Source organism: Crocuta crocuta, unplaced genomic scaffold (assembly GCF_008692635.1).
Source record: "Crocuta crocuta isolate KB4526 unplaced genomic scaffold, BGI_CrCroc_1.0 scaffold184, whole genome shotgun sequence".
Taxonomy (NCBI): domain Eukaryota; kingdom Metazoa; phylum Chordata; class Mammalia; order Carnivora; family Hyaenidae; genus Crocuta; species Crocuta crocuta.
Window position 1 is genome coordinate 4,469,649 of NW_027530006.1, and position 15,075 is coordinate 4,484,723.

Sequence of the window (15,075 nt, forward strand, 5' to 3'; positions counted from 1 at the left end):
ATCATCATCATTATGGTTTTTGCTTTTGTTGATTTTTAAAATGATCATACAGTAAAACTAACTTTTGGTTAGTTTTTTTGGTGTGAAGTTCTATGAACTTTCACACATGTATAGGCTCATGCGGCCACCACCAAAAGCAGGAGACACAGTAGTGTTATCACAAAAAAAAAAAATCCCTTGTGCTATTTCTTTAGAGTCAAATTCTCCCCTTGCCCCTAGTCCTGGAAAATACTCAACTGTTCTTCATCACTACAGTCTTGTTCTTTCGAGAATATCACAGAATTAGAACCATGTAGTATGCTTCCTTTAGAGACTGGCTCCCCTTTCTCAGTATAATGCCTTTAAGATGCATCCAAGTTACTGCATTTAACAACTGTTTGTTCCTTTTTTAAAAATTTTTAAAAAATGTTTATTTTTGAGAGAGAGACAAAGCAGGAGGAAGGGAGGGGCAGAGAGAGGGAGAGGGAGACAGAATCTGAAGCAGGCTCCAGGCTCTGAGCTGTCAGCACAGAGCTCGACGCAGGGCTCCAACTCATGAACTGTGAGATCATGACTTAAGTCAGACGCTTAACTGACTGAGCCACCCTGGCACCCCAATAGTTTGGTCCTTTTTACTGCTGAGTAGTATTCCATTGTGTGGATCACCTGGAATTTGTCCACTCATCATATTTTTCATAATTATTTTCACAAGCCAAGGAAAACTTCAGAAATGGAATCATCCAAACATCACTGCTAGGTTCTAGGAATTCCTGGGAAAATATTAATAATTGGTTATAGGTTCTGATTCAAGGTGACAAGGCACCCAGGGGTCCATACTTATGCCTCACACTTGATAGACACAGGAACAGAAACCCAGCAATAACTTCCTTAATCCCACACAGACCCGGACCGGAAGTCAGGTCTCATTCTTCTTCTCTCTCCACATGAAACATGTTCTAAATCCTGGGAAGAGGTGCTTATAAGCACACGGGTCCTTCTGCAGCCCTCTTCCTGGAGAGGCGAGATGTAGCTCGGGAAGCCTCTATCCCTCTACACTTCCCTGTGACCGCCCTTACTACCACCTGTCGCTGAGAAACACTGATCCATGGAAGCCCACCTGACCTCAGCCCGACTTCCCTTCCTGATACCACAACAGAACAATGTGAACAGGAGCAATGGGCACGGAGTTGCAGCTGGACCTTAGCCAGCCTTGACAGGATTACAGCATTTCAGCATTCATTAGTGGTCACATCGGCAGCGTTAACCCAACTCAGAATAACTTCCCACAGCTGCTCATCTACTATTTCAACCAGCTTCTCTAAAGCAGGATGAAATTCTGAATCACTCTCCCTGGGGCTTCAAGGTTCTTAACTGGCTCCAGACACAACCCGAGTTCCACATCATTCTCTCCAGAGAAAGAAGGCTTGAGGCCGAGGGAGATCTCACAAGTCAACTCTAGGCTAGAATCAATTTTCCTGGAACCATAGGTCTCTATTGAAGCAGTGGGCCAGATTCTCCCCTCCACCTTCTGAGGTCACAGAATGGGAGAGGGTGGGGGAGGACGGGGCGAGGGAGAAAGAAAGTGTGAGCATGTGTGCCCTCGGTGTTATGCCCTCCCATCCTGGCTCACCCACTCATGAGCACACTGGCTCCCGTAAGAGAAAACATCTCCACTCGCTGCGAGGCTGAACAACTGGAGCTCTATCGTGGCAGTTCATCTGGAGCCTGAGCTTATGAGTAATAAATGTGTGAAAACATGAAACTAATATTCATAATTACTTTACGAGATAAAGAACTTGAAGGAAAAACAGCTTCTGTGTGCCTTGCCATCACCATGAGGGGTACACTGTGAAAAGCACGGCACCCCGCCAGAACCTCAGACTTCATCTCGCCAGCCAGCCTGAGCGCCGGCAGCCCTCGGCCCCCGCAGGCGCTTTCCAAGTTTCATTACTCCTTAATTAATGAGGCCTTCATGCGTCTCATCATCCAGACTCTTTAAAGCCTCAAAGAGCCAAATGGGACCTCTGACCTTCTCATCTTCCTAAACATCTGTTTAGGCCCCATTTTGGCCAACATTTACCAAGATTCAGTGGGTCTAGGGTCCATCCTCAAGCAGGGAGTGTTTGAGAGTCCACATTCATGATATCCCATCCCTAATCTTCTTGCCCCAGTAGGTTCAGTATTCTCTTCTTCTCCACAGTTTTTCTTTTCTACTGAGGTATTAAGTTATGTACAGTAGAGCACACCAATTTTAACTGTATGGGTCACTGAGTTTGAAACTGGTATGTACTCATGTAATCACTTCCTGGATGGAGACATTAGGTATCTCCAGCACCCCAAAATCCCACCACGCCTCTCCTAGAAAATATGCTTTCTCACATTCTGACCAATTTTATCATAGAATTCTTTTCAGTTTAAGTGCTTGTTAGCTCCCCTGACATTCTTGCTAATTAACTTAATTACTTAACTGCCACCTTCTAGACCGTTCTCGACTCGCCTGTCCAACACTGCCGGATCTGTAGTCCTAAGTGGCAGCGCCAAGGCTCCTCCACGGGCTGCCCTGTACTGCACACAAACTCACACCCACCGCCAGTCCCCATTCACCACCCTATGCCAGCTCTGCTCAGTCTGACGGACCCAATGTTTGTTCTGCCAGCACCTCTCCAGCTCCTATACCCTGGGCCTCATCTTCTCTCCCAAGTAGCACAAGTGAGCTGCCCCATGACCCAGCTCCAGCCCAATTTCCAGCCTTCAGACCCACAGCCATCCTTCAAAGCCAATCTCATCAAAAAAAGCCTTTCACTGCCTCCTCACACAGATGCGATTACTTCTTCTTTGGAGGGTCCACGTTATCATTCTTACCTTTTAGGTGGCATTACCATGATCCTTGAGACAAATACATGTGTTTGCTTTCTTGTATCCTTGCTAGATTTTTCAATTTCTTTAACACTGAGCCTCTAGGATTCTAGGATTTCTCTAATTAGTGAAGGTTTAAAAGAAAACTGGGAAGAAGAAGGAATAACCTAGGGTTTCCAACTTTTTCTTTAGCCAGAGGGAAAAAAAACCTGTCACCCACCATCAAAATCTTTTCATTAAAGCAAAGACACTGGAGCTAAAAGAAAAACTGGAGAGGATGTAATATCAGAATAAAATAGTAAGATGGTCCTTCAAAGTGAATACACTTGGTATATGAAAAACTCACCATCATGTCTCCATTTTTTATGCTTGGCTATGCCTGGAGAACATTCTCATAGACCAACTGGCTCCAGTATCTAGAAACCACTGCCTTCTCGTCCCTACTAAAGCAGTGTGTACACACAAAGCGCTCAATAAATGTTTAGTTCAACGGATCTAGTCACTGCAGGTCATGTGGTTGGAAGACAAGGAGTGTTTGAGCCCTGCATCCATTCCAACATGGCAGTAGGTGGCCCTATCCTCATGATGAGAACGACGATAGGATCCATCCACGCCGACAGTCAGACTCACATGTGACAAAATCAAACAGCAATCCCAACATGTTACAACCCTGGTGCAAGTGATGATTCAGGCAAGCAGTGAACTCTGCCTGTAGCACCAATCTCCAGTTATGGCAACGCCTAATAATGAACTTCGGAAGTGCGTTGGGGCAAACAGGGAATGGAGGGGAGAAGACACGACCCGCACAGTTGGCTGTGCAGTGTGTGCAAGCAGCAGGGTGCCTGGGAGAGTAAGCAGGGGCCGCAATTCAACCTGGCCCAGGGCAAACCTCCCCACAGCAAGGCACGTTCTTGTCTGGTTTGCACAATGAACCAAGACTCGATTGATCAAGACTCTGACTTTAAGTTCAAGCCCAAGAATTTAATGTCAAATATACACATAAGGGCAAATTTTATGGTGTATTGCTATATCTCAATAAAGCTGTTATCAAAATGTGGACACACACACACACACACACACACACACACACACACAGTTAAGTAAACCCTTATTCAAGAGCCAAAACAGAAGGAAGACTGCATGAAGGGGATAAAATATTTAAAGAAATAATTTTAACTGCCATTTCTACATGAAAATTATAAATACTATTAAATTCATTTAAATTGCCTTAACAAGGACTTCTGTCAAGAATTTTATTAAGCTTTTATGGGGCGCCTGGGTGGCTTAGTCGGTTAAGCGTCCGACTTTCGCTTAGGTCATGATCTCGCGNGACTTTTCCTCGTTAGTACAAACTGGTGTTACTAGTTAAAATGGTTGTATTGAGCTTTTCACTTGAAAGGTAGGGAGATTTATAGCCAGTATCTACAGATATAAAAGTTAAATCCAAATAGCACACACAGTCCAAAATCCTTTTTGGTCATCCTCTGATGGGATTGTGTATGATCTTAGATAAAAACTGTAAATACACTTCATTTAGTCATTCATTGAACAAATGTTTATGGATTTCCTACCATGCCCCAGATCTTGGATCAATTTTCTTTGTACATCCTCAGCAGTTTATCATTTTCAAATGTAACTCATGTTTTGAAACCAAGTCTAAACTATGACTGAATGACCAAGGAAGACATTGGTAGAATTCATTTTCCAGAAAAACAGAAATTTGTACTCTAAGAATGAGCTGTCTATCATAGAAGAGTCTTGGCATCACCAGGGTGCCTGGCTTCCAGAAGAGATTCTCTCCCTGCTCAGTAGGGATGCCACACAGCAGCCAAGCTGCTGTCTTACCTGTATAGTAGTGTTGCCTCCTTCCAGAAGGGCAATGGCCAGGAGAATGCTTTCATGAAACACTCGGTCACTGGATGCATTCATTATGAGGTCAATGACCAGATTGGAGGCACCCTCCTTGTCGAGGTGGCACTGAACCTCAGCCAGGCTCATCTCACCCCTGCTTGTGGAGCTGGACCCAGAGCCTCCCGCTAGGAAGATGGAATATTGTTCTTATTAAACCACAATCAGAGCAGCGAATGACCATGTATTGCATACTTACTATGGACCAACACTTAATGCATTAAACATTTTAACAGTATTATCTCCTTTAACCTTCTTAAAAACCCACGAGGAAGGTACTAATGATTAGCACAGAGATGAAGTCACTTGTCTTCAAGGGAGACACCCAGCTTATAAGTAGCAGAGATGGTAACTGAATGTAGGCCGAGAAGATGAAGAAGGATATATTTCTAGCAAGAGACCTAAAGCCACCCAGCTAACAGTCTCCCTGGCATTAGACTACAGTGACTTGGTGCAGAATTATCAAGAACTAGCTTGAGTTCAAGAGATAAATCAAACTTATACATGTCTTAGAACATTCTTAAAAAAATAAAATCTATTAACAATGATGTTAGCCCTGTTTCTAACAAACCCACCCTAGCTAGCCCCAAACTCACCCTTTCACATAATTTATCTGTCTGTTCATTCATTCAATAGTTACTCGGTGCTTGGCATGGAGCCAAGAGCTGGGGATAGGAGAGTGGAGGAAACAAATCAAATTCCCATCCACACTGAGCCTGAGATGACATGAATAAACTTAAGAAGACAGAGTATATGTCATTTAGTAGAATGGATTCCAACTGTGTTTAGAAAGTGCCTATTTAAGAACTTGCCTTGCACTATTATTGGCAATAACTGAAACATTAATGTACATGGGGACATGGGCTGATCAATTTCAAAAAAAAAAACAAAAACAAAAAACAAAATCATATATCAGCCTTTCCCTGCAGACCTCAATTCAAATGCCACCTGCTTATCTTGACTATCTAGATCCATTATATCCATACTGCAGAATAGAAATTGGGTTGTCAATCTTCTCTCTTATAGTTTTTTAAAGAAGAATTGGTCTCTGATTCATTTCTAAACACCCGAACACTCTCCTAATGCCTCCTCAGGCCTCACATATTTGTGGAGTCACCCCACTACAGAAAGTAAAGTGAAACAGCTTTAAGATGTTATGTGAGGAACTTCTGCTTGACAATCCCTGGGAACTTTCAGATGAAATGCTAGGGTCCTGTTCCTGGAACGGTCTGCGAAGTGCATCTGCACTGAAGCTGCGCAGCCCCATGAAGGGAGCACATATGCCTCAAGTTTTTATCTGGTGAGAAATTCAAGGTCCTTTCCCAGAAACTGCTAGGCTAACTTTATTAATCGCCAAATATTAGGTGTTACCTACAAAATCTGCAGCCCATAACGGTCACTGTTAGAGACAGGGAATCAGACAAGCCATATTTGTGCTTCAAGCAATAAGCTCCTGTACTGCCCCCTGCCCCCCCGGTCCCAAATCAATACCCACAGTTGAGTTCAAAGTTCTTGCAACTTCTACCTGTAATTGTGTTGACCATGTTTTTAACATCTTTAAGGATTTATTTTTAAGCAATTCTGGATGGGCCTTTTTTTTTTTTTGGTGGTGAGGAGGTAAACTCTTTTAAGAATTTGGGAGGCTCAGAGCATAGGCATTAGAATTAGCTATATCAAGGTTCAAATTATAGACCAGTCACTAATAAGCTTCCATTTTCTTTGTTAAAAAGAGATAGCAGCACTACCTCCCATAGAACGGAGAACTCTGAGAAGCAAACAAGAATGTAGAACACTGGGGAGAGCCCCTGGCACTCATCTATACCATAAATGGGAGCTTTCGCCATTCTCACTGCTAACATCATTGTTATTTAACGGGAAGAATGATTCCTAATCACCACAAGAAAATGGGCAGTGAAATCAAGTTCCTTGAGTCATTCAAAAATCACCAAGAGGGCTGCTATACTGGAAAGAGGGGCAAGAGACTTAGCCAATATCTAACTGCAGGGAAATATTTTTAGCTATCACTTTGATGGTAGACCAAAGACAAAACAAGTTGCTAGAAAACACACTCCCAACCCAAATTCATCTGTCAGAGTTTCAACCTGTTAAGTAGAAACATGTAGCTCTCATGTGGCACACTCAATTCACACGTGCAGCTAATTAGCACACAACACAGCCTACCTCCTCCCCCAGGCTTGCTGGGTCCTCCTGGTGACAGCGGGCCATTGCCAAAGCTGGTGAGGCTTTCTCTTCTTCCTGAAGGTCTGATGTTTCCATAGTAACGGTTGACCAAAATTTGCCTGAGCGCCTCACCCTTAATTCAAACAGGATAATGAAATCAGGTTCTGAATTCAATGCATAACTGAGCTACTAACATTCAAAAAACACAGGGGTACTCAGTTATAATTGGCTCAGTTTCACTCAGTGAAAAAATAAATTATTAATAAAAGCATTTGGAAGCTGTGAAGTTAACTTCTTCAATATTTTCTCAGGAAACCACATCATTAAAAAAAAGCAGCAATCTAGAATATTAAATATCTCAAGAACTCTCTCTCACGGTGATGAATACAGAACATTAATTTTGAAGGGTAAATAACAACAAAAACAATAAAGTCCCTTTGGGGCAAGCCAATAAAATTCAGACAAAATGAGAATTTTACAGGTCATCTTTCACATAGCAGTATGAAAATGTTACTCCAGGCACTGAGTTTATTCCCAAGATTGTATTAAGACATAAAAGTAATACTGTATAATGATATGATAAACTAAAAGTAAGCCTTTCCAATAGAAACAGTCAATGGGTCAAGTGAAGAAAAATGCTATGTAAAGTAAGTGGCAGATATCAGACATGTCATTCAAAAAATAAGCACCATGGATGAAATGACATTTGACATTTGCTTTGAAATAATAAGGGAGGGGAGTAGGTAGGGATATAAATGACAGAAAGGCAGCAACGAGCTGACGGTTGTTGAAGCCGAGTTATACATGTGGCTTCTCAAAAGTCTTCTGGTTCTTCTTGTGTATATTTGAACATTTCCGCAATAAAATGTTTCAAAAATATAACCATCAAAGGAATCTTGGAGAGAAGACATCTCTTTCCCACAACTCCAACCAAAGTAAATAAATAAATAAATAAAACTGTGATTTGTTCTCTAACACCGTGGGGACACTGGCAGAGCGGCAAAAAGCAGCAGGATTTTATTCTCAGCTCTATTCCACTTTCAGTTATGCTACGTGACTCCCAGGCCACCTCCCAGTCTGGAAGCTTCTGAAAGTCAGAGGCTGTATGGTTCTCCCCCACACTCTTTCCCAGGGACAAAGTAGTAAGGCCTGGAGTGCCTCTGGCATATCATCAGGAGGGGTAAGTGAGAAGTCTAGCAGAGAGAAGGCGTGCTGAAATATAGCAGGTGTCTAAAATAGAGGCTCAAGAGTTCTTCTGAAGAGACCTGCAACGGTAACACGAGCCAGAAGAATTTAAAGTGATTTGTTAATTAGCTCCAAGAATAGGTCTGGAGCCTTCAAGTAGGCTGTCTGCAAAGTAAGATGGGATGAACAGACAAGAAGGCCAGGAAGGACCCTGAGAGTGGCAGAGACGCCAGGGGGCCAGAAGGAGGTGGGAAGGGAACAAAGGAGGAAGGAAGAAAACACCTTAATTCAGCGTCAAAATCAAGTAAGGTCCCAGGGGTACAATGCCAAATTTTTCTTCTCTCTTAACTCATGCTGTTGGTCAAAGACTCCAGGGACAAACTGGGATGGGATAAACAGGAGGGGAGGGGTGGGCAGTACTGATTTTTAACTCAAAGCTCAGGAAATAGAAAAATCTCTATTTTCTTCCATTCTATCCACAAATGTCTCTCATTGTAGTTCAGCAAAGGAGGGTACTTCTATTGGCTCATAAGACTTGTTTCCCACCTTGAACTGCTGTAAACACAGAATTCCAAGAGTTGCTTCTGACGGGGAAGTTATTTCTGAGATTTTCATGTACTTTTTAAATAGATTGCGTTTGGTACAGTATTCTTTAGTGGCTTAGAAAACCACATTTTTGTTATGAAGGTATAGCTGTGCTGGTGTTTATGTCTACATGACCAGTACAAACACATCGATACTCTCCAAAGCAGTCACTGAGAGCATGGTGATTTGAAAGGCTGACTTAATTTTTTTTATGAAGAAAACTGAAGAAGACACAAAGAAATGGAAAAACATACTCATGGATTGGAAGAATAAATATTGTTAAAATGTCAATACTACTGAAAGGCTGACTTTGTAAGAGAAATACAAATTTCAGAGGATAGTTTAAAAAAAAGCCTACTCAGAAAGAAAAAGTGAAAAGAAAAGGTTACCTCCACACATTGAATGTAACAGGAGATTGAATGTGATTTTTTTTTCAACATAATGATGTATCTATTGGATTTTCTTTCAGGAACATACAGACTTTGAATTCCCACAATAGGGAATGGCTGACAGATTCTCTAACTGGATCCCTTTGGGCATCACAGGGACACTGTTTGAGAGGGAGACAGCAGAGTTGAGACGTACAAGCGGCAATCGCAGAAGACAGCCAATGCTGCCGTCCTGGCAAGCATCTGGAAGATCGTAGGGTTGAATGGTCGAGTCACGGGCAGGGTGACTGTGACCAAGTGAGAAACACGCATCTTTAAGCAAGTGTCAACCACAGCTTTCGCACTATAATTGCACTTTAGTTAGGAGAGACTCAGGTTTTCCGGTCCTGAGTTCAAAGGGAATTAGCAAGACGGTGGTCAGTGTGTAATCAAGCAGGCAGGAGGTAAAGAAAGGAACACATGCCGTCTGGGAACACGTGGACTCCAGCAACAGGAACTTCACATTTATGCAGCTTGGATGCCAACTGAAGTTACAAAGGGATCTCACATTACCATTTTGTCTCTCTTTCCACAGAAAAACCCTGGCAGTTACCATAGCAACTGATGCATCAAATGGTACATTTTCCCCCATAAGAGAATATCATGAAATGTGCTAATTATGGAAAAACACACACACGTACATTCTACCCTACAAACTTTTATTTTTTTTCTCTATTATAAGGGTTTTGGCACATATTCACCTCACCTTCTCTACACACACACACACACACACAAGTTTAAGCTGCATGTGGGATTTGCCTTTTCTTTCTTTTTTTTTTTAACAAGATTTATTCCTTTTCTGAAAGAATAAAGATTGATAATTTTAGGTAAAAAGGGAAAAAGAAAATGGACAACATTATAAAAAGTTATGCAAATCCCTAGTGTAAAAACTTAGGTTGAAGAAAAATTCTGTTTTCTGAGCCAGTGGTTTAATTTAGGAAAAATCAAAATCCGCAGAGAAAAGCCTTCCTAATCATTGTGATATAAATTACTCAAGAGCCCAAAACTGTTCACAACGTACTAGGCTCAGAAACCTGATTGCAGAAAAGGAGGAAAAAACCTCAAAACCAAACTCCCCTAACACTTCTTTGGTTTTAACATTTGGCCATGCAACCCTTTTTAAAAAATAAAAGTAATTTTTCTCCTAGCTGTTTACACCTATAGTACACAAACAAATATCAGATATTTGTCTTGGTAAGAAATTCCACACACACATTATGACTGAGAAAAGGCAAAGGCCAAGGGTTTCTTTTGCAGGAAGTATAACTTTAAAACTGTAAAAAAAATGGTAGATCAGTGATGGAGAGTCATGAAACCAAGCTCCTGCCTTGCAGTCTGTTCAAACAACTTTCATTTCTATTGGACTAGTGGGTAAGGACAGGTGGGAATACAGCCAAGTGTTAAACAAGGCACTAAGGAGTTAATATTACCACTCACCTAGGAGAGAAAAAGTAACTTTCTGGCTTCCCAGGTTCCAGCCACTTAAAAATCATGTGCTGCAGGAAAGATCACCCCCTCACATGAGTGGTGGGCCTTTCACATCTTACTCAGCACTAAGGTAGCGCCTCAATTTTAAAACACCTGCCTTTGTTACTACTATCAAATCACTGAAGTGTTTTAAGCTGCAAGATAGCTACAGCAGTTAGCATTTCTTATCATATTCCAGCCACTGTGCTTAAGTGCCTCACGTGCAGAGCCCAGCAGAACAGTCCTAAGGGGTAGAGCCTATTAATGGCCCCATTTTACAACAGAAGGAACTGAGGCCCCATATCACACTGCTAGGGCTTGGCAAAGGGAGACCTGAACTTGTATCTAATTCTTTTTTTTTTTTAATTTTTTTTTAATGTTTTATTTATTTCTAGGAGAGAGAGAGAGAGAGACAGCGTGAGCAGGGGAGGGTCAGAGAGAGAGGGAGTCACAGACTCTGAAACAGGCTCCAGGCTCTGAGCTGGCAGTTAGCAGAGAGCTCGACGCGGGGCTCAAACCCATGAACCGCGAGATCATGACCTAAGCGAAAGTCGGACGCTTAACCGACTAAGCCACCCAGGCGCCCCAGAACTTTTATCTAATTCTAAAGCTTACATGCTTGTGCAGCATTCAACACTGTGGCCCCTGGGAACTTAGGACATGAGGGATGGCTGTGGGTCTTTACCAGCTACCTCTAAGACCTATGGTAATTCTTAAAGGGCAGGCAAGGACAGAAAACACAGGAATGCAAGGGACCCTCCATCAATGAACTCCAAGAGATCCAAGATGCCAGAGAGGAAGGACTCTCTGTGCAGAAGAGATGGGAATAAGTGCAGAAGAATGGGAATAATTTGGGACGTAGTGGGACAGGGCAGGGGCTGGAGCGTGTGAGCAGAACAAAGGTGCAACATGCTACCCATTGATCTCAGGCATAAATCCTCCAGGACACTGATGACCACAATTCCAAGGTAGTCTTTGCAATAACTACTCATGTTCTATCCCCATGACTGTGAGTAAAGTACTTTATCATCCTGTGTCTCAGTTTCCTAATGTGTGAAATGGGATGAAGGCTGTGTCACTGGGTCAACGTCAGCAGTAACAGAAACTGATGAGTGAACATATGTAAAAGCCTTAGCACAGTAACTGGCATATGTTAAGTACTCAGAAATCCAGGCTATCTGGTTATCTTCCAAAATGAATAACATGAATTGGTAGGCATGGTAATGATGTATGTAGGCCTTGTAGAAAATGGTTTGGCAATGCATAATCAGCACCTTAAGAAATATCTATCCTTTAGCCTAAGAGTGTTCCTTCTAGGAATCTATCCAAAGTTGTACACATTTCTTCATTTCTTCATCAAAGGAAAAAAATTACAGACCACTTGTTATATTGTGGAACCTTAGACAGCTATTAACTTTCAAAGACTTTCAAAGAAAATGACCATAAATAATATTAAATGACAAAAGCAAGGTATACAAGTTGCACACTTAGACTAATTCCAAGGATAGTGAAAATGCTCATGGGCACATATTCACATCTGTATAAAAACTGGGCAGAGGAAATTTATCACTAGCTGTTTTTATAACTGAGTAGTAGAATTATGAAGTTTTTCACTATACATTATAAATTATCCATAATGATCATCAATTGTTTATGAAAAAAAAGTTAAGACTTCACCTAACTAGAAAGCCACTACAGAAAAAGAAGAGAGGTCATGAAAAGCTTATTAGCTCACTGGTCATTATTTGAGATTGGCAAGGTATAGGGCTCTGAGCCCTAAAGGCAGGTAATAGATAGACTTACCAATTAGCCTCACTGATACAAATGGCTGTGATTGGTCCTGAGCCAATTAATGCTTTAAGAATATCAACACCAACAAAAGCTGTCTTTAAATTACAGTGTATGGTGTTATGGTCATTAGCTCCCAACATCCAAGACTACATACCCTTTTATGGTCTTCCAGTTGCCTCAGGGGGGGACTCGGTTCAAGTTCCTGCTAAGCATGCAGAAATTCCATTTTAAGTACACTAGGCAGACACAACTGTCTTCAGTATCAGTCACACACACCAAAAAAAAAAAGAAAAAGAAAAAGAAAAAAACCACACACACCAAGAGCTCATAATGAGCAAAGAGTTACACAAAAGGATTATAGGCCCTTAAAATATTTTCCCCAGATGCATATTAGTGTTCAATTACTTTGAATACTGCCTTACAACTGTCCTGTCCCCCAACCCTAATGCACTGTTTAAAGTGAGCAGGCTTATGACTCTTTGGTCATACTTTTACATGAACCCAAAGGGATTACAATGCAAGACACAACAGGGCAGGTCCTCACAATTCATACATGCATAACTGCACGACACATGCGTAAGTACATCAATGCATACACTTCTGAGCAGACACATACACGGCACCTCGGCTCTCCTGGACCCACCAGTACCCAGCATTCTAATCCAAGCTACTAACAGTTAAAAGCTCTGATAAGCGTATTAGACTGATCATTATAGAGCATCCACACTGCAACTCAGCTATCTGGTAATCTGTTTCATTTTTAGGATCTTCATTAGACTTTTCTCAAAGCAAGTGAGCTTCATTCATGCTTTACCCTACTCTGGTTTTAGAATAGTTTCTGAAGGTAAATTTTGATACTTAGGAATATGCCTCCCCAGAAAGCTTCTCTATGACTTTAGATGACTTAATTAATTCTAGTCCCTCATTTAATGAGATTAGTTAGCAATAGGAAGAAGAGAAAGAGTGCAATGTGAAACTATGACTTTATTAGCAGCTTTCACCAAAACTATACATTAATATCCAGAACTTCAAATGTATCATCTCTCCACAAGACCCAGAATCTATTTTGTGTAACAACAGAAAGGTCTTGACATTCCAGAGTCTTTCAAATGAACATTTCACGACGGAGACAGTTTTGTGTGAAAGCCTTCAGAGAGCCCTATCTCCTCACCTGGAGGGATGCTTTGGTTTACCTCCAGCAACTCAGAACTTTCTACATGGAGAGCCAACTCACTTACAGAAACCATCAGTTCCCAGCCCGGCTAGAAGACTTCCCTCCTGCGTCTACCACTGGGACAGAAATTCCCCCATGACAACTCAGACACTCAACCAGGACAACTGAGAAGCACCCATATTTGCTGTCTTTGCAAATATAGGAGCAACACACACCTCTGTGGAGTTCTCAGAATCCGGAGCTTGTGGTAGCTAGTTGGGAGTAAAACAAAGCATGTTAGTTATGGCACTAGAATCTCAAGGGCCACAAAGAAATCCAGAGACCAACACTCAAGGACAAAACACAGAAGGCAAGATCAAAGATGAGGTGAGCTGGCTATACCACGTCTTCAGCAACTGAGGTAGAGAGATAATTTCTCTTTTAAATTGGACTAAATGTGGTTGTGCTGGAAGGAACAATTGGCCTGAAATAGGGAAATTTACCTAAAATAAGAAACAAAAGACTACTAATGACCAAGGAGGAAATCTGTATAAAAAAAAAAAAAAAAAAAAGGATGCCAAAGGAACAGTGCACACCTGTGTTTTGATCATCCACCAAGAGAGGAAAAGCGATTCCAGGGCGTATCCGCAGAGGTGCAGGGAGGGAGTTGGGGGTGAGTAATGACAACAGAGGTCTCGGGGGCAGTTTCTTTCCCAGGGGCCCAAAGCTTGTGAAAGACAGCGCCACGACTGTCCTCCATAAGGCATATGCTCCGAGCAGGGAACTGATGTCAGATGTAACCGCCAGACCCCACCCAGACCTCCCTGGACCAAAGTCACGCACACGGCATGGCTGGCTGGTTCAAGGTACAGTTTGGGACTATGGAATGAGGCCAAGGCTCCCGCTGCAAGTGAGTGACCTTGGCCCACCTTAGCAGTGCTCCAGCTACACAGCACACCCATGGTCAGGCGGGGGTGTGGCTGCTGGGTGGTGAGCCAGAGGAGGTGTTCAAAGCACAGAAGGACTAAACCTGTGAAGTCTGGTGGTGGTGTCTCAATCCAGCTCAATGCAACCACCTCCTTGGTGGTTTGATCCCCCAGATGGAAAAAATGTTCTTGATATGAGAATGTTATTATACAACATCATGTGTCTTGTTTTCTATTTTTCAACAGGTAAAATGAAAAAAATATATAGGACATCTCTTTAAGTACAGAGATTAAAGCAATTCTCCAGGAACAGTGGGGCCATAGACAGAGGGCTGCTAACTCAACAGTGCACAGGAGACTTTTGAGACATGAACCCAACTCTCATAACCTCAGGGTGGGGAATGTATCTCCCAGGCACTGAGCTTCCTGTTGGGATGGGGACACAGAGTGGCAGGAAGGACTGAAGGAAGCACGGCCAGGAAAATAGAAATAGAGGTCAGTTATAAGTCTTTCCAAGACATAAATAATATCGTGACCCAAGAAAACACTTTAACTCTATTCTTTTTTGTATGCTTTAGGCTAAAGAATTAAAACTGTGTAATCATTTTTGCTATCT

General features: G+C 42.1%; 1 protein-coding gene across 5 annotated transcripts in view; it reads right to left on the reverse strand.

The window, feature by feature from the left end:
- ITPR1 (inositol 1,4,5-trisphosphate receptor type 1) overlaps positions 1-15,075 on the reverse strand; it is a 331,759-nt gene that overhangs the window by 99,160 nt on the left and 217,524 nt on the right. For 3 of the 5 annotated variants that reach the window (XM_077763742.1, XM_077763743.1, XM_077763741.1), the window contains 2 exons: positions 6,925-7,057; positions 4,681-4,871 (listed from right to left, as the gene is read on the reverse strand). The exons of 1 other annotated variant lie outside the window; for it this stretch is intronic. In XM_077763742.1, the coding sequence (XP_077619868.1) occupies positions 4,681-4,871; positions 6,925-7,057 (324 nt within the window). Of the gene's footprint in view, positions 1-4,680; positions 4,872-6,924; positions 7,058-12,534; positions 12,583-13,769; positions 13,806-15,075 lie in introns of all 5 variants that reach the window. One more of the 5 variants, XM_077763745.1, reaches the window with a different exon arrangement.